The sequence below is a fragment of the Brachionichthys hirsutus genome, chromosome 2 (assembly GCF_040956055.1).
Source record: "Brachionichthys hirsutus isolate HB-005 chromosome 2, CSIRO-AGI_Bhir_v1, whole genome shotgun sequence".
In the NCBI taxonomy this organism is placed as follows: domain Eukaryota; kingdom Metazoa; phylum Chordata; class Actinopteri; order Lophiiformes; family Brachionichthyidae; genus Brachionichthys; species Brachionichthys hirsutus.
This window is the reverse complement of record NC_090898.1, coordinates 11,168,245-11,188,361: the sequence shown is the minus strand read 5'-3', so window position 1 is coordinate 11,188,361 and position 20,117 is coordinate 11,168,245. Positions and strand designations below refer to the sequence as shown.

The following is a 20,117-nucleotide window of genomic DNA, read 5'->3' as shown; positions in this document are numbered from 1 at the left end:
CATTGTATTGTGTTGGGCCTACTCACACCATCACTTCATGTTCAATTCAGACACACTGGCAGAGAACACATTACCCCCCCCCCCCCCCCCACCTGTAAAACACAACCCTTTCATCTCAGCAATCATCACAACTAAGGAGAAGCGTGGTGGCAGGTGGATGAAAGTCTTCTCTGCATATTTCTACATTTCTTACTGACCTGGCCAGCCTGGAGACAGAAGAACCCTTCAAGAGAGAAGTCTTCATCATGTAAAAGATGAAGAGCCAGAAGAAGTGGCCGAGCAGAGCAACCTGGAGTAAAGCGGAAAAAGAAATGCGTAAAAAAGGCCACTCCTGCCGGCTTTACTGAGCTGTGACCTCAACATGTTCCACACTACCAATGGGGATGCTGCTCTCTCTCTCTCTCTCACACACACACACACACACACACACTCACACAACCTTCCTGTTTGTCAGCGCTGTAGTAAACTTTCCACTGACATGCATAGAGGGATTAGTACAAATTTATTGACTCATTTAAATGGAATTTCACTACAAAAGATGCCAAAAAATTAGCAGAATTAAATTAATCACAAGGACGTTTCCAACATAGCAAATAAAAGCATCTAAATCTGCTGATAAATTAGCACCGGAAAGAACAAAAAATGCCACATCTGAGGCGACTGCTATTCTTAGCTCTTCTCGCAGGCCCCAGTCTCTCTACCTGCCGGGCTGCCTGTTTGTAGCCATCAGTCAGCAGAAAGCACCAATCATACGTTACCTTTCTGGGCATGTCGACAGCTGTCAGAGGTAATTGTGGAAAGTGATGGAAGCCACCAATGTTTCCTTCCACAAAGACAAGATCAATAACTTTGTTCTTTATTTTAATCTACAAAACGCTTCAATCACGTTGTGTTCAATTTGTGCATCGTGTTTTAGTAACGCCGCCTAAAGAAAAGCATGTTTGATGAGTTTAACTGGAGTGAGCTGGTGAAACAAGAGATAAATCACTTTATGTAAAGTAGGAGCTTTATTGCACTTTTATTCAACATGAAGAAAAAAAAACATGCAGTCAAACACAGACTGCAAAAATAATCAATGGCTTTTCAGTACAGACTTAGTTGCATTCAGCAGTAAGCACATACTGTACAGTAGCAGGGGACTCAATGACAATGATAAACCAGCAGTATTTAACCACAAAGAGCTGAAGTTACATTTACGAGTCTCATTTCTTCCATTTAAAATTTGAAGAAATGCCGTTAAACTTTTAAAGATAATCTGTTTTTAATTTGTATTTTGAGTCATGGTGAACTCGGAAGAGAGAAAATCTTACTGCACATAAAAATGAACCTTTTAATGCGATAGTGTCCACGCCTCAAATATCAAGCTGCTTTAACGAGCGAACTTTATGCAGTGACTCCATTTTTGGCAAACTTTAGACTTTTTCCTTTGAGGCAATATCAAACAGGCATCGGACTTACACAGGCAAATCTCATTTCATTGAAAATAACGCAAGCAGGTTAAAAGATCAGGCACGGACGGGGCAATTTGTGCACATTTTTTGTTCTTATCAATCTTCAAATCTACAGTCCTTAAAAAAAAGCAGCGGAAAAATCAGACATCAATATGAACGCTTAATCAGTGTAACAAATGAAAATTATCAGAGCATAAAAAGATGCATGATTTGACTGATTGGTCAGGTCTATCCATAACCAAATATGTAAATGAAGTACATGCAGCGCAAGTACACAAGTGCATACTTTTCGCTGCATAATGACAAATGATTTTCAACACCCCTTTCGAATGGTAAGAATCCACAGAAGGAAAAGGCTGAACCGCAGAGCTGAAAGAAAAAAAAGAAAATAAATACACCTACACATGTTCTGATTTAATGGTCCTTCAGAAAATGCTCGTGGCAATAGAAGTTGAACAACAGTTTGTGATAACTTTAGTAAAACATGTGAAGGCATGTGTTAAAAACCAAAAAACAGCCTTAACTGTGTGATATTTATTCTTTTGCAGCACGAGCAAAGCAACATTCATTTGTGTCATCCCTGGTTAAAGGCTTCGGGCTCTTTAAGATGACATACATCACCATTTAAACACAAAAAATAAAACTTACAGTAGTAACATATGGTACATATAAAACTATTTCAGACGTCATAACACAAATTCACACAAAAACATTTGTATTTGTTAAAATCTTTGAAGTTTTTGTCCTGCTTTCAGGGAATCTGTTTTGGCCCTGATGACACACATTTTACACCCCAGTGGATGCAAACAATATGTCCTCATTCTGTCCACAAGGCCCTGAATCACCTAAAATATCTAATTATAATAAAATCAATGACACATAAAAGCAATCAACAACTGGGTTCATCCATCTCTTCATCGCTCCAGTCAGGGGGCGCATTTGTCCCAAAGTATCGATCCCCGAAATTACCTACGACAAAAAGAAAAGAAAGCATGGCAACATTCGTTAAAACAAACTTTGGATTATGATGATTAAAACTAAGGTTCAAATCAATACAGGGCAATGTAATCCACACAGTCTTCTAGTCCTCACCTATGCCAGGTATGATGTGGAAGAGGTCATTGACCTTCTTGTCCACAGCTGTGGTGATGATCTTGACCTGTGGGAATGCGTAGGCCACCGAGTGGACTCCCATTTCTGCCATCAGCAAAGACACGAGAAGGATCTTGTCCTCCTGAACATCATGGTCCTAAAAAACAAAAACACATCCATGAAAGAAAGAAAAAAAAAGGCCACTTAGGTAACGCAAGTCTGACTGTAAGATCAGGCTCACACACCAGCAGAACCCGAACAGCCATCATGGCAGCAGCGCCAGTGGACACGGTGCAGTCCATCAGAATCACGTAATCCTCACCGATATCTTTTGGCAGGCGCAGATAATGAAGCTGTAAAATGCGTGGAGACAGCGTGGGTTAATACGAACATAAAACGGATCGATTTCGTCCCCCAATCCGAGTTTCCATGAAAGAGAACGATGACGAAGAAAAAGCATGAATAAAGCAAATCAAAAGCGCCTCGCCGCTATTGATTATTATTTAATAACAACTTAAGGGAATATTTATCCTATTTATGGCACAATGTTTTACGCAATATCTATAACCCATAAGGAGTTTAAAGCTCCACCTCTGGTTCTCCCGTGTCCTGGTTGGTCTGGATGAGGATTTTGCCGATGCGGACGTCTTTACAGACGGCCCTCAGAGCCGGCTCCATGGTCTCCCCGGCTCGTAGGATGGACACGCCTGCAATCTAAAGGAAAACGAAGAAGAAAAGAAAGTAATCTTAATGTAAGTTGCATTATTTAGAGAGAAAAGGCTCTTCTTAAAGGGTTTAAAAAAATAAAAGTTCACTCACTCTCTTTCCATGGAACGTCCTGCCTTCGTAATCCTCTCCCTGGGGTGTTTGGACTACGCAGAACTGAGAGAGCATTAAAGAGCATAATGGCATTACCAAGCTGACTTCTACAGAAGACGGGAAAAGAAGATGTGACCGACCATGATGCTGCAACCTGCACCTTATGGTTAAAGGTATGGAAACTTTCCACAGCGACTTGGTAAGTTTCCATTTGTGCATTTTAGTGGTTTGTCTGTTATCCCCCGCATTCAGAGATAGTGTCTTCAAATAAAAGATTAGAGAAGTAATCGAAGTGCGTGCGTCAGTGTTCGGCACCTGTGAGGGGAGGAAGGAGAGTGCTCGCTCAATCAACAGACGCATCAACCTCTTGGAGTAGAAGATGAACTCATCCCGGCTGGTTTCCTTGTTTCTGAACACGGGGATAAGCAGAAACAAAAGAGAGCGAGGATGCGTGAAGACCGGAACGCCCGCCCACTGCTGCGGTGTTTAACAGAAAGCAAGGCAGCTTTTACCTGATGATGGTGTGCATGCCCCTGACCTGGGGGGTGCTCTCTAGAACACTAAGCGTCTGGGGAAGGGGTTGGGCCTGGTGCGCAGAAGCCAGGGCTGCCCTGCAATCACAGCAACAAAATGCAGAGGAGGGGTGGCGAAGAGTCAGAGGAGCAGGAGGAAGAGGGATGGACAGACACACGGAAACATACGAGACACAAAACTGGAAATCAGTGTTATTCAAACACCCCCCCCCACACACACACACACACACACACAGATGTGTAAGTACATGCAAAGAGCAAAATACTGCACAAATAATGTTTCAACAGTCGAGCAAAGGAGACGACGGTCGTGTGTGCAACCACTGTAATGGGATTACTTTGGAAAAGGCAGGTAGAAAAACGCAAAACAGTTCGAGTGTTATTTTAGTGGGAAATTACAACAGCACAGAGACCATGATGGAAAAGTTAGAAATATGTCAAACTGAAACATTTCAAAATAAATAATTAGAATCAAATTAGGTTTGTTTTTTTTCCCGTCATAAACAAATTCATGATGATTATTTTCCAATAACAGGTCTCTACCACTTGTAATAATTCCCTTGCCCTCCACACAAGAACATTAGATTACGTCTATAAGCTGAGCTCTACTCTGGGCTCTACTGAGGAACAGACACACGTTACAAATACAGTGGAACCTCGGTTCTCCAACGCCCCGGTGGTCGAACAATCAGCACTCGCTTTAACTCTTAGTCACGGAACAAAAAAAAAGGCAGCAGTAATAATACTGGACAGGAAAAGAGGAAGGCAGCGAGCATAACTTGAATTGAAGAAGGAAATAATCGCCAACTATGAAAATGGCGTTCGTGTTTCGGATCCTCAACCGTTTTTAAGAGAACTGAGTAAAAGAGAAGGAAGAAAACCCAGGAGGAGTTACCCAGTCATTTTATGGAGGACTCCCCCCTTTCAAAGGAATAACCCTTCCCTCCTTCCTTCTGTCCTCCACCTCCCTCCCGACATGCAGCCAAAACGGTTGTAAAATTAAATTAACTTTTATTATGCCTTTTTTTCGTATTATTTACACATTTATGTGTTATCTGTTGTTTAGATTAGATTAGATTACTGTAAACGGGCACTTACCTGCCGCTTAGGGGCGGATTAATCTAGTTTCCATTATTTCTTATGTGAAATATAGTTTCAGTTTTCAAACAATATTACAGAACAAATTATGTTTGACAACCGAGGTTCCACGGTGCTCAGTATGAGCCTCACCTATCTCTGATGTCACTGAGACACACATTAGCCAGATGCAAAGAAAAGAGAAATCATATCAAGTCTGCTCACATATCCCAGCGGAGTTTCCTCTAGAATTTTTATCGATGAAATAACAATCACGACAGAGGGGGGGGGGGGGGGGGGGGACACACACAGAAAGACGAGAAACAACAGATAAGAGGAGGAAACAAATGAGAAGAGGCACAACATCAGGTGAAGGGATGGTGACAGTGAAAAGCATGACAGCTCAGATTAGTAAGTGTCAGATATCTTGGGAACCGTCGACCACCCTGATATTTGCTTTTCTTTAAAAAAAATAAATAAATAAAAAAAAAAATTTTGTGTGAATGTCAAGACCCAAAGAAATGAAGTCACAGTCATGCTTTAAAATGACCCATTTTTGAAACGACCTCCTCACACATGCGTTCGTTGTGCGATTGCGTGGGAGGCGCGCAAGCTATTGTGTGGCTGTCACTTTTTCTCCGTGTAGAATAGTAAAGGTTGGCATTTCAGCTCACAGGCTCCAACGCATCCTGTGTCTAAAGACAGACACCAATCTCACTTCCTCTCTCTCTCTCTCTCTGACACTGTGGCCGACATTCAATGGAAAAAGTCGGCGCTTTGCAGCAGGTTATTGGAACCTTTCTCTGTGGCTGAGGTATATTATCGTCAACAGTGGCTATAGCAGGAGCTTCCTCTCTCGTGCTTTGCGTTAACAGTAACTCGCTCTTCATCGAGATGCCACTGAACGAAAGGAGGGGTCAGGGACTTGAACCATTGGTGTGTTTTTAGACACAGAAGGCAGCACGATTGTGAGTTGTCATTTTACGAGTAAATAGAGAGAAGGAAAACCAACCCAGTCTCTGAATTAAATGCTGGCTGCACCCCCCGAAGTCTAAGCTCCGAGCTCAACTTCAAAATGCCGAAGTTTGATTTTTGTATTCCTTTATTTTGGGCCCAGTCTGATATTGTCAGCACTGACTGCTTATCATGTGAATTAGAGGACTCAACAGTGCCATCTTGTGGTGACCCACGGCAGCCAGCAGAACAGCCAGAGATTGGTTTTACTGGCCCTTTTCCTCTCGTCTGCCAGTAAGAAGCCGGAGCAGCTGGGGAACTTGAGAGACGGTGCGGAGAGAATGACAGACAGGATAAAGGCCACTCTACCTGACGCTGAGCTCGCGCTGTGAGCCAGGATGTTTTGGGATGGAAGGGGTAGTGGGGGGGGGGGGGGGGGGTAGAGAGAGTGAGACAGCAGTCCATCAGCAGTGTGTGTGTTATTGTTTGTGTTTAGTGGTTAGGGAATAAGCACACTGCGTTGCTGCACAAAGTGCTTCCCACAAGCAAACACGTTGTAATTAGTCTAATCCAAACTAACTTAAGTGCTTATTCTAAAGAGAAGCACAAAGAATCATCAAAACACGATCTCTAGTAGGACCATGCAATTAATGCCACGTCGGGTTATAAGGCTTTATGAAGATTCTATTGTCATTAAAAGAAATCGTGTGAACAAATTAATTTGACAATGACTTAGAAAAATACTGGAAAGTTCACAAAATAAGATTTTTTTTTTTAAAGCAAATATTATCTGCTGTAATTAATAAATTCTATCATGATAATGACATAATTCTATCCCTCTTCTGCTGTTCAGACTCACTGAAGCCTGGAACAGCGGCTGCACTTTCATCCCCCCCTCATGTGACCGCAGTGCATTTTCCATTCACTAGAGGGGGGGGGGGGCGGAGATTGTAATTAAAAAGTGCAGCACACACACACACAAAATGTTCCTCCCAGTTCCAACAGTAAGATGGGGTTAGTCAGAAACGATATAAAAACATGAATAACAGATCAATAATGCCCTTCTGTAAATTAATTATGACACGTGTTCTGTGTACGAGTGTTCCTGAGCACGCGACCTCTTACCTCCTCCAGCTGACTGTGGACATGCTGCACGATCAAATCGATTGCCACCATGTTGCCACCACCTGGTGGAGCAAAAAAACAAACAAACAAGCTGGATGACTATATTTGGCATGATGGGAAACCATTAAACAAAATAAAATAGATTTGCTGCTGCTGTGTTCATGGAGTTTATTTCCATTACTGGCATCATAGGAGCGGCTATATAATATAAACGCTATACTGTACATATGTCTCCGTGCACTATGTGCATGCAAGTCTGTATGGGCTATATACACACCTCGTGGCACCACGATGTCAGCCAGACGCATGGTGGGTTCAATGTACTGCTCAAACGCCGGCTTGACAAACTTGTTGTACTGTTTGATGACGCCTTCGATTTCCCTTCCCCTCTCTGTAATATCCCTCCTCAGCCGGCGCACCAGGCGGATGTCTGAGTCCGTGTCCACAAAAATCTTCATGTCCAGCAACTGACAGAACATGAAATTAGAAGCACATGCCAAGTTGAAAATGAAGCTTTATATAGTACACACATTCACACAAAAATAACAAGCTAAATGTATATTCTTTCGTCTCATTTAAGCGTCTTCGTGGTGTTCTCGGGTCAAACTCGGGGAGAACAATTCTACTGACAGTTGTGTAACGTTATAAATCACATCAAGACATTTGTTTTGTTTTTTTATCATTCATGTTTAATGTGCTGGAAGCTGACAGACTTTTCTTTTACAGCAGAAAATAAGCGTGGGGGAAACGAGTGTGATGCGAATGCATGCGAAACATTTACCTCGACGAGGACGACGTGTCTGCAAAGACACTGTTCTCTTAAAAGAATCATTGAGCCGCACGCTTTTGGTGTTCCGAGTCCACTTAGTGTGATTTTAGGGCAGAATTTGGATATGGTACTCAACATATTGTGTTTGTTACCTTGGAATAAGGCTTTATTTCTACAGAGGGAGAGAATTCACCATTTTGAGCTGCCAATTTCAGCCCCGACTGGAAAATCTAAACTCTGCACCTGGAGTCTTGATCATTTCTTTAACAAATATTAGACAATAATTATGTATAACCAGCTTTACAATGACCTTTAATATTAACATCATACAACATTAACTTTCTTATATCTGCTTCTCCTATACACGTTTGATCATGAGCACCGACAACTTAAGATATTGTGAAGATAACTCTGACCTACCTGCAAGAGGTTTTTATCTGTAAAGGACATGATTCCCTCAAAGATGATAACGCTGGCTCCGTACACGGTTTTCTGCGGTAGACGAGTGAATGTGGTATTACAGAAGGTCCGGGTGTACATACAGAGAAAACACATCCATGTAAATTACAACAATCACACTACAATAATCATCATTTGGTGAAGACAGAACATTTAACTGCAGCAAATAGCAAATGAACAGCAGCAGCCATGGCGTGCTGCTTTACAGCTCTGGTGAGTTAGCTTCTGCTCAGCATCCTGGTGTTAATTTCAAACTGACCATGCCACATCGTTTAGGCGTCTGCACTCATCCTCACCCATTCCTTCTGCCTCCCATGAGTGGTAAAGTCATACACGGGGATCTTCACGCTCTTGCCCTGTTTGAGCTTGTGCAGGGTGTGTGTCAGCAAGTCGAAGTCAAAGGCATCCGGGTGGTCAAAGTTGTAGTCGTTACTGGCAGCTCGCACCTGCTGATCGAACGTCAGGACCTAAGGATTAGGAACGAGAACGGCGTCACCTCACGGCGAAGATGCCACAGTGCCGATACTGAAAAGGAAAATTTGCATTATCCTGACATTAATACGTTGTAATATTATAAGAACATGTCTCCTGATTTTGGTTGTTGGGTTGATTGTACAGGATAGGACAGAATAAGCCTAGGCTTCAGTCGGTTCCTTTTTCAGTTGCTTAATTTGTAAAATTATTTTTTTATGATTCAATTTTTGTAACCGAAATAAACAATGCATTCATTAAAAACAAGCAAACACGCATGTGATAGAAATATGGCTTTGTGCAAAAAACTGTTGGACCCAGATCACTGGCCGAGAGCAGTGTAGTTACGGGACCTAAATTTGGTGCTTCTGTGACGTCTGAAACAGGTCGTTCCTGTGTTTATGCGCACTTTGAGTGGTTGTGGAACAAAACCCTGTTTCATTCTCAAACACAGGCGTGCTTAATATGACCAAAGTCACAGGCTAGCAGGAGGCCCAACACAGCCAAGAGGAAACACCAACCAAAGACCTGGACACTCAAAAAACAAAGACATGAACAGCCAAGATGTTTTTCAATCCCACTGGACAACGATAAATCCCTGCTCCTTTGTACAGTCTGAAACGCTACCGTCAGACTATGGAGGGATTACATAAACAGGAGTGGACGGAGGTATAACGGGGCATGGATGAAGGCTCTTGCTTGCACGCCACCGCTCTATTTCTCTCCTGAATTCTTTCACCACTCAGACTCATCTGCTTCACAATATTTGATCCTTTCTGCCTCCCTTTTCTCCAGTCTCATCTCTCTGGCAATCTAATTTCTGCCCTCAGTCTCGCTCTTTTTATCCACTCTCTCAAACCACATGGATGAAACCGTAAAAAAAAAGACTTTTTGGACTAATCCGAGTGAGGATTTTATCTTAAAGCATTGTGATTGATGTAAAGATAAGGGCAAAAGAGTACAAAATCTACGTCCACATGTTGATCTGAATCATCAAAAGGTTAGAAATTGTTCTTGTTATCTTTATACACCAACCATTAAAAGTAAAAGTGAATCGGAGTTGATGTGCATTTTTAACAGATTTTTGAATCAGTTACAAATTATTATTATGAATTCGGTGTCAAATTCCATAAACATTGATCAATAATCAACCGATCAAGTTTGAAGCTCCATTGACTGCAACGTTAACGAAAATTACAAAGTGATCCATAATCCAGGATCTCTTCTGGATCGTCACCAAAGATTCCAAACATTTCCTGAACATTTCATCCAGACCTGTCCAGAACGTTTTCAGTTATCTTCCCAACAGACGGACAGAGAGAGAAAAACGCCGGCGATTGCGTAACCCCCGCCTCGCCTCGGTAAAGAACGCCACGCACGCTGCACCCACGCCACGCACGTGCATACCTTGTAAAAAGAGTCCATGGAGAGAAGCACGACCCACGGGACGTCTAGAGCTTCAATTATTTTCCTGGCCACTGTCGTCTTTCCTGAAGCACTCCCGCCACACAGACCTGTGAAAGAGTTTTCAGGATATTTTCGGAAATGCCGATAAATCTTTATACAATGCAGCTGGTCCTCAATTAACTTAACGATGCCCGTCGCTAAACAAAATCACCAATGACCGACAACTTTCCCAAAATTCTTTTTTTTTTAAATTTGCATACGTCCAGGCCATTTATACTGTACACATGTACGTACTCACAACACGCAGCTAGTACATTCCACTCATCGATTCCTTGTCGTGAACGTACACTTTCAGAAAGCCCGTCGTAACTCTCGAGTACGCCGTTAAGCGAGGACCATTTGTATTTCTCAGTAGGAAAGCAGAGCCAACACGAGATGAGATGAGAAGAGTCCTACCGATGACGAAGGCCTCCTTGGACTGCGCGCCGTGCTCGTTGTACCAGGGCGGCCGGCCGGCGGTGTAAATGGTTCGCTTGGAGGTGCGTAGGAGAGGAGGCTCAGACTTGCATTGGCTGGTGGTTCTCTTCCTGGGTGAACGGCCCGTGCTGACCACCGGGAGAAGCCGGTCCAGTGAGTCATCGCTGGCGCCACTGCAAAGCAGCAAACAAACAGCAGAGCATGTGATCACTGTTTGGAAAGCTTGTTTATTTCACAAAGCTGATCTTCCATGAAACTCTGTTCACCTGTTTGTTGTTGATTTTTTTTTTTACAGTTATTAAAATCATGTTCCCCAACCTGTAACTGGTCTTCTTCAATGCTTTGCACTTGTTCTCATAAAGAAGACGTCTCCTCTCTTCTGTTCAGTAATTACTTTCTAGCTATGGGTCATGTTCACACTTACACTATTTAGTTTATAAACGGTAATTCTAGTTTGACAACTTCCTCTTTTCTGAAGCAATTTCTGCCGACTTCTGCACTGCCTTCAGCTTTTATTCCTTCAGGTTGCCATGCCAACATCACTTCCTCTTTAATGAAGTCTCTCACCTGATGTCTTGTTGATTATCTCAATGTACTTTGTTCCATCTTTTAACCTGAACAAACGCAGCGGCCTTTTGCTCAAGACGTCCCATCCAATCGGCTTCTAACGCTTTTATTGATTTCTAGCACCAAAGACTCCTGATCGTTTGTTAAAACTTCCTAATTGCACTGAAAACGACACCAAAAATTAAACTTCCGACTCAAACATGCCCCCATGAATTTAATATGATGAGCATTCTCATTGGTCTAAATCATTTCATATTCATCCAATAGCTAATCTGTTATCAAACGCGTTAAAGTTACCCGATTTGTTGTTCGTGGAAAGTATAGTGAAATTGAGTTGACACAAGATAATTAAAAATGACAAGAAAAATAAGCCACCTAAAGCCCACCTAAAAACACCTTCTCAAAACCATGGCTGGTTCATGTCCCTGTGTGAAAAGCTGAATTTAATAAGTGGCGAAAGTTGTGTTAAAGCTAACAACCAGGCACAGCAAGAACAAGGTCGCCACAAAAAGACACAGAAACTAAAATGTCACGGTTATCTCTAAAACAAAGACCGACCGCTCAACATGTTCGGGTGTGCAACGGACAAACAAGACTGAACTCGTACCTCGTCTCCTCTCGTCAAGGGCTTAAGTCTCGCTTTACATAGTCAATCAGAATCAGAATACTTTATTGATCCCCGAGGAGAAACTGGTTTTTGTACAGTCGCACTTCAAGAAAAATAATAATCATTTAAAACTAAGGATTACATTCAGTAATCAAGATATATACAGTTATCAAGGATATATAGATATACAGTTATCAACAAGTGAACTCTGTCCAATTAACTGAGAAAATGCTGCAAGCACTGAAGTTGTATCGTACTTGTGTTCACTACTACAAATGGAGTAATGCATCTACTACAGTCCTGCAATCAGTTGTGCAACCAAACTGTGTAACACGCGATATGTCCGGGGTGTCAATACCGAGCACGACTGAGGCAGATCTCGAACGTTCTCAACAACACAGCAGCTCATTCAAAGCAGCTTTGAGGTTTCCTGTGGGAGCCAGGCAGAGAGAATTTGCATGGACTATTCCATCGAAACATTCTGGACAACACAATAACACACAAAGTACTGATTTACACTCCATGCACATTTGCCGTCCTGTATTTCTACACTTGCTCCCAGACAACACATGCTCTCTTTTATGTCTGCACAAGCAGCATGTGAAAAAAGAACGAGGATTACCATCCAGCTAATGGCAGCGGCTAATTAAGATTCAGAGCGGGAGGCACTGCAACAAAGAACCGGTCTAACCCTTTATCGGTTGACGAAACCACCGGGCCTGGAAAAAGGGCAAGTCTGAAAGTTCTGTGTTGCGTTATTACACAAAAACTTTAACCCGGAAGGAGAATTACTGCTATGATATCAGGGAAGCAACCATTTTACTTCACTGATGTCATGAATAACAGCACAAATATTGCTAAGAGCGATCATTTAACAAATGATCCTTGTTGATTAATAACATCAAATCGCTCTGAGTGAAGATTCCAACCAGAAAACAGTTGAAAACAACACTTACTGCAAAATCGGAGACATCCACACTTCACCAAGAGAACACTGTAAAAACCCAGATGCCATGACTCGAGCCGGCCGAGTCAGAGGACAGCCCTTATTCCTCTGATATTCATAAAGATCAGTTTCCACATGCTTATAGAGGCCATACACCTCCCCGGGCGACGACAGGAGGTCCACAGGTGAGGCAAACAAGGCGGACTAAAGACTTATCTTATCACACAGGGTGAATTGAACTTGGATGGAGTTTGGGAGCGAGCTATGTCGAAGTAGGACACACAGACAGCGCATAAGGCATAGCACACTCCGCTCGGTTTATCAGTTAAGACCAAACCAGGGTGCAATAAACGATGACTTTACTTGTTCAATGGTCACAGGCCTCAGTGTAGGCTAAACATTACACATAATCAATGAATGCAACCTCGTACACAATACAGGTTACCTGAAGACAGACAGAGTAGACATTGGACCGTCTCAGTCCAAATGGTCTCCATTACTCAATAATACCCGTAGAGAAGAAAAGACAAAGACTTATTTATAAAAAAAACATGTAGTATAAGCTATAAGGATTCCGTAACTGTGTTCTATAGATTACAGCCGGGCTTGTTATGCAACCTCTTGTGCTCCATAAATAAAAGGCAGGTTTTGAGACAGGAATTTGGTTTACTAAAGAAATCAATGAAAAAAACTATTCATAAGAACGTGTTCTCTTACTAAAGTATTATTTATGACAATAAAATTCTTGTTTAAATGAACATTATTATGATATTGCATTTGACAAAACTACACAGAAATCGTTAATAAAACTTTAAATCAACCAAAACCTAAGCAATAGGCATTCCCACTGAGATCCACTGGAGTAAACAATCCTGTTGATCCACGTTGGGAGGACAGAACGCTTCCGTCACATGATGCATTCAACAAAAGAAGTATTCAAATGTCTGCAACACCTGACGGAACATCGTCGGGATGCCTTCATTTATAGAATAAAAAATACAGAGGACACTTTTCTGATGCCACAGTAAACAGAATAAAAATCCAAGCCTCAAATTATTAATCTGATGGCAGATCTTTTTCCCCTCATAGCGTTTGTTCCGTCACTTAAATCTTGACATCATCATGTATACAGATTAACGACAACTGGTAATTCCAGAATAGTATATAAAAGTATATAAATAAATAAAAGGCGACTTACCTGCCATCAGATCTCAAAGTCCAACAACCAGAAATTCTAGCTCCTGAGTAAGCTGGCAAGGAGTTCATAGCTGGAGCAATATATAGCGGAGGTTTCCTGTGTCTCCTCCGCAAGCTGTGTATTAAACCAATATTACTGCCAACAGGTATAGACAGACATTTATATAAATGTTGAGAGAGAGGGAGGCAGAGAGAAGGGCACTAACAGGAGGGGGGGGGATCAAATGAGAAACGAAACTTTCAACATCTGCTTAAGCTTTCTGTTTCCTACATTCGGCGGAGCAATAGAGGGAGAGGAACTGCAGCGACAGAGAGTGCACTTCATGCCAAACTACAGAACAGCTTTCGGTTTTTTTTCCCTGCACTCCTCCTTCACACCAGTTTGCCACTCCTCCTCCCCTTAGTCGCCCGGCCAACAAATGTAAGAGGCTAAACCCACCACACAGATTATGTTCATTAGGTGATATAAATAGTATCACGTTAAAACCAGACCTCCCCACGCTGACACACACCGTGCTCGAGTCATCTGTCTCTGACAGTCAGTGTAACATGTTGTTGGAGATGAAACAGGCAGCAGCAGAGAGCTGGAGAAACACCAGGAAATAAGCTTTGGATAAAACCAGCTCACATTTATTCTCATTTAGACACGTTGGACTTTGCTGTGGAGAAGGGAAAAGGTTTTACCCTGCAGGAACTCGCCCATGTACCTTGCGTGCTTTAGACCAGAGAGTGTCTGAAACACACACACACACACACACACACAGATGTCCATGTCTCCACCCCATAAATTCACCAAAAGTAAAGCGAGGGGGGTTAAAAAACAGCATGATGAAACCCAACACTGCCTCCATTGCGCTCTGGCTGACAGCTAGGAGGAACAGCCCCAGCCCACTGGCAATGCGCACAAGCATTGCATAAGCGCATGCACGCACACGCTGCAATTCCTGCGAGGCTACATGAACAGACAAATAACAAGATATCAGAGGAAACAGACCAACTGCTTAACGGGGCAGCACAAACACGAGGGCTGAGTCCGCTCCTCCGGAACTCCACCACTAAGAGAAGCTACGAGACATAATTCAGACTAACACCGGATGTTTTCACGTTCGGACCCAAGCCCAGTCATTTGTTAACGTTCCTTTTTAAAGTCACAAATACAAGGGGAATACCTGTTTCGCAGTAGTTTTGCAACTCTTGCTTTAAATAGGAGTTGGGAGACAGCTGCGAAGCGAGAAAGCCGCATGGAAACAAGAACCCTGGACCGGTTGCTACGCCAAACACTCCAGCCATCTCTCCATGACGACAGAGACGCTGCAGTAGAACGTACCAATGTGTGTCAATACTGTGTTACTCTTTATTAATTAATAGAAGAAATTACATGATTGTCTTAAAATAAAATAAAGTTGTTTTAGGAACAATAACTGCAGCTAAATAAAATCTGCGCGACTTATTCTGTGTAATTTGGGTTCAGAGTGTGTTGTTTTCTCACCTGGCTGTAGTTTGACAGATTACATTATATTTAATAGTGAAATGCGTTCAAAAATAATACCTCCTCAGGTAATGTTTTTACATATATTAACATCAATAAGGCGTCATCGTGTCAAGTCTAATCATGCAATGTGAATGAAACGTTGACCTTTTTTTTTTTTTTTTTACAGATTGGGTCCAAACAAAAACAAACGCACAAACCCAGTGAGCAGTGCAGTAGCGCCCTCTAGTGGTTGTATCGACTGTGCGGCTGAACAATGCAGCAATGTCTGCTGCTCCAAGTGACGTCAGAGCTCAGTGCCTGGACGTCAAAAACAGACGAGCCCCCCTTCATCCTCTGGGAAACGCGCGTCATCTCCCCCAGTCTCACCGTTTCTTCTTCTGTTTGCGCTCCAGCTAAAAAAAGAATCGCGTCTCCTTCACTCTGGCGTGCCGTGATGACGTCACCGCCCGTTCGCCTTGTCATTGTTATACAGGGTCGACATCAGCAGCGCGTCGCGTCATACGGGCGTCCTCCCTCCACATCGGCCACGCCGCTTTGTTCGCTCAAACACCTGTGGCGGCGGCGCATGAGGAAGCCCGTCGATGAGCTGCGTAAAAACGCACGCGTCTCTCATCGTTGGCTTCAGCAGCCGGTCACCGACTGGCTCACATTGAAAAGTAGCGCGGGATGAATTCAAACGTGTTTCTTTTATTTTCAATTCAGGTTGGATTTCGTTTTTGTGCGCAGCGGACATTTTCGCTGCGCGAAGACCGCATCAGCGGTGCGTAATTGCGCACGCGCGCAGCTTAGAGGGAACGTTGCAGGGGAGTGTACTTAAAAAAGGGGACACCGTACGAGTTCGTGTCTCAGCAAAGATGCTGAACCCAACTGTGAGCGAAAATCATTAAAAGCCGCCAATTGGGAGTCCCGGAGTTCATCCGAGAGCAGCCAGAGTTTTACCTGTTTGAGACAGAAGTTCTGTCTTCGGTCTCCATCTTTGCCAGCCTGTCTTCCATGCTAATGCTAACAGTTAGGGATGGGAGGAACAACGCTGGCGCGTCAGCACTGCGTCGAGTGCGCACGCGTGAAGCTCCGGATCGATGCGCGTATCGCTTTAACAGAAACCCACGTGACCGGATGCAGGAGTTGTGTCGTCCGGATGTTCCGCGTCAAATAAAAGGAAACAAAATGTATCGACTTGTTGCGGGTTCTTTGATGGAGATTACGTTGTTTGCTGTCGCCTTTTGGATTTCCGCTTTGCTCCCATTCATGGATCGTTCTCGGAAATGTGTGAATGAATCCATTTTTAGTGTTATTTCATATGATTGAACACTCTGGTTAACAAAATCCCACATGAACATTTTAACTCTGGATTTTATTACACTGATTTGCTATAATTTACATGCCAACTCTTGAGCATTTACACAAACAAGCAGAACTTGAACTCTTCACATGAAGAACTTCACTCAGCAAACAAGTGGAGAAAATGGTATTATACAAAGGTGATTAGAGTTTAAGTAAGAGACGAGCAATTGAATAAAGATTAAATATTATGTTGGGTTTACAGCATGCACGTTTTTCCATATTTTTTTCATTTTGTTTACCCGAAATCATTTTAGATCTACAGCAGAGGTCACGGTCAAATTTATATACGGCGATTGTTTGTATTCTTCAAATCTAGACCAGTGTTACTTTGTATGTTAAATTGCATCAATTGAGTAATTTAATATTAGTTTTATTGGTATTGTTAAATGTCGGTGATTTATGTACTATAGTATGTATTTCAGTACAAGTACAGTCAAACACCCTGTCTAAGAGGAGCATTTCAAAAAAGCCCTTGCTGTCTTGTTTCCATTGAAAGTTCTTAGTACATAAATCATCGACATGTAACAATACCAATAAAAATAAATTACTCCACAGATGCAAAATAACAATAAATAAAAAAGACACATAATATGTACAACGTAGGTGGACGAAAAAAGGGGGGGAATTGATCCGGAGAGAGTCGTGATGACTATTTCCGTTTCTGCCCCCCTGAAAGGTGAATTTTCAGAGCTGTTTTGAAGGAGGCCATCGAGGTGCATGTTTTGAGGGCAGGAGTCAAGCAGTTCCACTCTTGGGGGGCAGTATTGTAAAAGTCAATATAGGAGATCTCCTCTATAGTTTTTGTCTAATTAGGGAAAATCTGAAATCAGTCTAGTAGTTTTTGTGTTGTCAGGCAAACAAACGAAAAGGCCTTCATGGTATTATCAGACACTATAACTGCTGTGATAGATATCAGTGGTTACCTTAAAGTTGACACAGTTAACACAAATTTAGTCAAGAAACCTTTATTAATTAGTTGAGGGATAGTAATGCACAGGAAATACAACAAGTTTGTGAGAACATTTGTAACAGTTCAAACCAAAGGAGGTGTTGTTGCCTCCTACGTAAGGTTCTATACAGTATAATTTAGGATATGGACATCTTTAAAACATCATTAGTCTAATTTCACCTGTTACCTATACATCGTAACGAGTTATGAGCTACAACATAACCTCTGAATATTCCCAACAGTTTCATATCAGCAGCCCCAACGGAGCCAGATGCCATTTCTTGCTTTTGAAGTAGGTAGCATACAAAACAAACCGCTTTTCTCCACATGGAAGGGTAAAGTTCTCAGACTGCCTATACGGGGATTTCTAAGGATGAACCTTGTTTTTGGAAAATAACATTGCTGACAATGGGAAGACACTTTAGGCTGCTGCTTCCCCGGGTACAAAAGTCACACCACACACAGTCAGGGTAACTAGAAAGTTCCAACAACACTCCTATTTCAAGCCTATTTCGTGGTATAATAAGTGCACTAAATACAGAAACAAACACACATACATACGCTTTGTTGTACCATATGATACAGGTAGTAATAAAAGACTCTCAATGTGTTTGTCATCGTGTACTGAAAAAGCTCAATTTAAGTGCATTAAAAATGGATAAAATAACAGTGTATGCCAACACATGGGCCTACAATATTCTTTGTGGGTCAACAATTAATTTTTTTCCCTACTTTTTCTTAATGTGTTACCAACATCTTCAACACAAAGAAATAAAAGCAGGGGATCGGGGGGGAAAAAAAAAAGGTGAAACAATTTCCAGAGGACAAAATCGCTAATAAAATATCAGCAAGCCAACAAAACCAGCTAAATATGGTGTATTGCTGTACTCTCTAAACACGTTGCAGTTAGCACACACTGCGGAATAGATATGTGTTTTCCACATCATAGGAAGACGAATAGTAAAGGGTGTGATAAAATATAAAATACCCACTGTTAAAAGCAGTGCCTAACTATCATATTGCAACACCGAAAGCTTGTCAGCTAAGCACAGTCAATGTGACATTATTAATGGAACAAGTCACAAGCAGCTGACGAACTGATTCTGTGCATAACACTCAACAAAAAAGTGTTGCCATTGCTGACATCCAGTCATTACAAAGGTGCTAACTGTTTTACACACACACACACACACACACACACACGCACACAAGGTCCGGACAACTCTTATCGAAAAGATCCAAGGACCAGTCAGTGCTTGTTTAACTTATCCTCTCCATCAGTTTAACCTGGATAGAAGATAAAAGGTCCGTCCCACGATCAGAGACAGACGCATGCATATTCGTCCCCACCTGAATTCAGCTCAAAACTCTTTGCTTTGTAATATAAAAAGGTCACAGCGTAGGGATGACGCCACGTGGGACACATACATTTCAAATTCAATTCAATGCTGACATCAGTGTTTGATTCAAAAGACGACGTCGACATTTGTCGGTGCAACTTTCAGAGGCCTCGCCGATATGAGGAAAAGAGCCGGACGGATTGACGAACGTCTCGATGCGTCAGGTCCTTAAGGTAGAGTGGCAAGTACAGCACCCTTTTCTCAGCAGAACATGCTCGCGCCGAAGCCCTAGCCAAAGCTTTCATATCACTGTCTATTACTCACGAGAATATAAAATAGATTCTACGGCATTTTTTAAAGTTTTTTTTAGCAAGCTAGCCATCGTTTGTACGGACGTAAACTTTTAGAGTTTGATTTGCACTGATCATTAATATAACTTTGGATTCAAGTATCTACTTAAAATTCGTTAAAGTGAAAATATTCTGTGATTGCACACATTTTACATTGAAAAGTAATTTAATATTATATATATATATATTTTAAAATCTCAAGCTAAACTAACATTAAAATTCAGTTACCATTTATGGCTTCACGTAATCATCATCATCATCATCATCGTCAGACGGGTAGTGTTGGATTACTGATACTGTCTCGAGAGTTAAACACGATTGTTCGTTATAAATGGCAAAAACTAATTTAGATTCTCTCTAGTTTCATTTCACATCAGAGTTAAATATTCCCACTCCTGCCACCGGACAGCCACGAGGTTCGGTCGAACAACCCTGGAGTGCAAAAATACAAGAGGAGAGCAAGTAGGGGTTAAGAGTTAAAGTGCAAGGCAATAGCTTTGAACAACCAGGTATTAATTCATATACATCATCAAAACTTCACTTGAGATTTTCTTTTTCAATATAACATTATTTTCATCATCCTCTCTATAAAAGATATTATTTTGTTTTAGTCACTTTCTTATTTCTTTGAGTCGAGCTAAGACAGTAGCCGACATCTTTAAGATGTTATCAATTCTTTTGATTGTGCTGC

The 20,117-nt window shown here is 41.9% G+C and overlaps 1 protein-coding gene across 2 annotated transcripts; it reads right to left on the bottom strand.

Moving 5' to 3' along the window:
* Positions 1–988: 988 nt before the first annotated feature.
* On the bottom strand, positions 989–14,245 carry uckl1b (uridine-cytidine kinase 1-like 1b). 2 transcript variants are annotated; one of them, XM_068754061.1, is made up of 15 exons: positions 13,953–14,245; positions 10,614–10,807; positions 10,158–10,264; positions 8,576–8,746; positions 8,241–8,312; positions 7,329–7,518; positions 7,052–7,113; positions 5,198–5,217; positions 3,875–3,973; positions 3,678–3,771; positions 3,363–3,425; positions 3,135–3,257; positions 2,789–2,896; positions 2,544–2,700; positions 989–2,420 (listed from the first exon to the last, which is right to left on the bottom strand). In XM_068754061.1, the coding sequence occupies exons 1-15, from the start codon at positions 14,018–14,020 to the stop codon at positions 2,341–2,343; spliced, it is 1,608 nt and encodes a 535-aa protein (XP_068610162.1). In that variant the 5' UTR covers positions 14,021–14,245; the 3' UTR covers positions 989–2,340. The 2 variants fall into 2 exon arrangements, with proteins under 2 accessions (XP_068610162.1, XP_068610155.1); XM_068754054.1 differs by having other exon boundaries at positions 3,363–3,771.
* Between the last annotated feature and the right edge of the window lie 5,872 nt (positions 14,246–20,117).

Coding starts and splice junctions, on each gene's coding strand:
- uckl1b (XM_068754054.1), bottom strand. CDS start 14,020: ATGAACTCCTTGCCAGCTTACTCAGGAGCTAGAATTTCTGGTTGTTGG. Junction 8,313..8,575: donor ATGGGAGGCAGAAGGAATGG/GTGAGGATGAGT, acceptor CGTCTACCGCAG/AAAACCGTGTACGGAGCCAG. Junction 7,519..8,240: donor CAGATAAAAACCTCTTGCAG/GTAGGTCAGAGT, acceptor ATGTTCTGTCAG/TTGCTGGACATGAAGATTTT.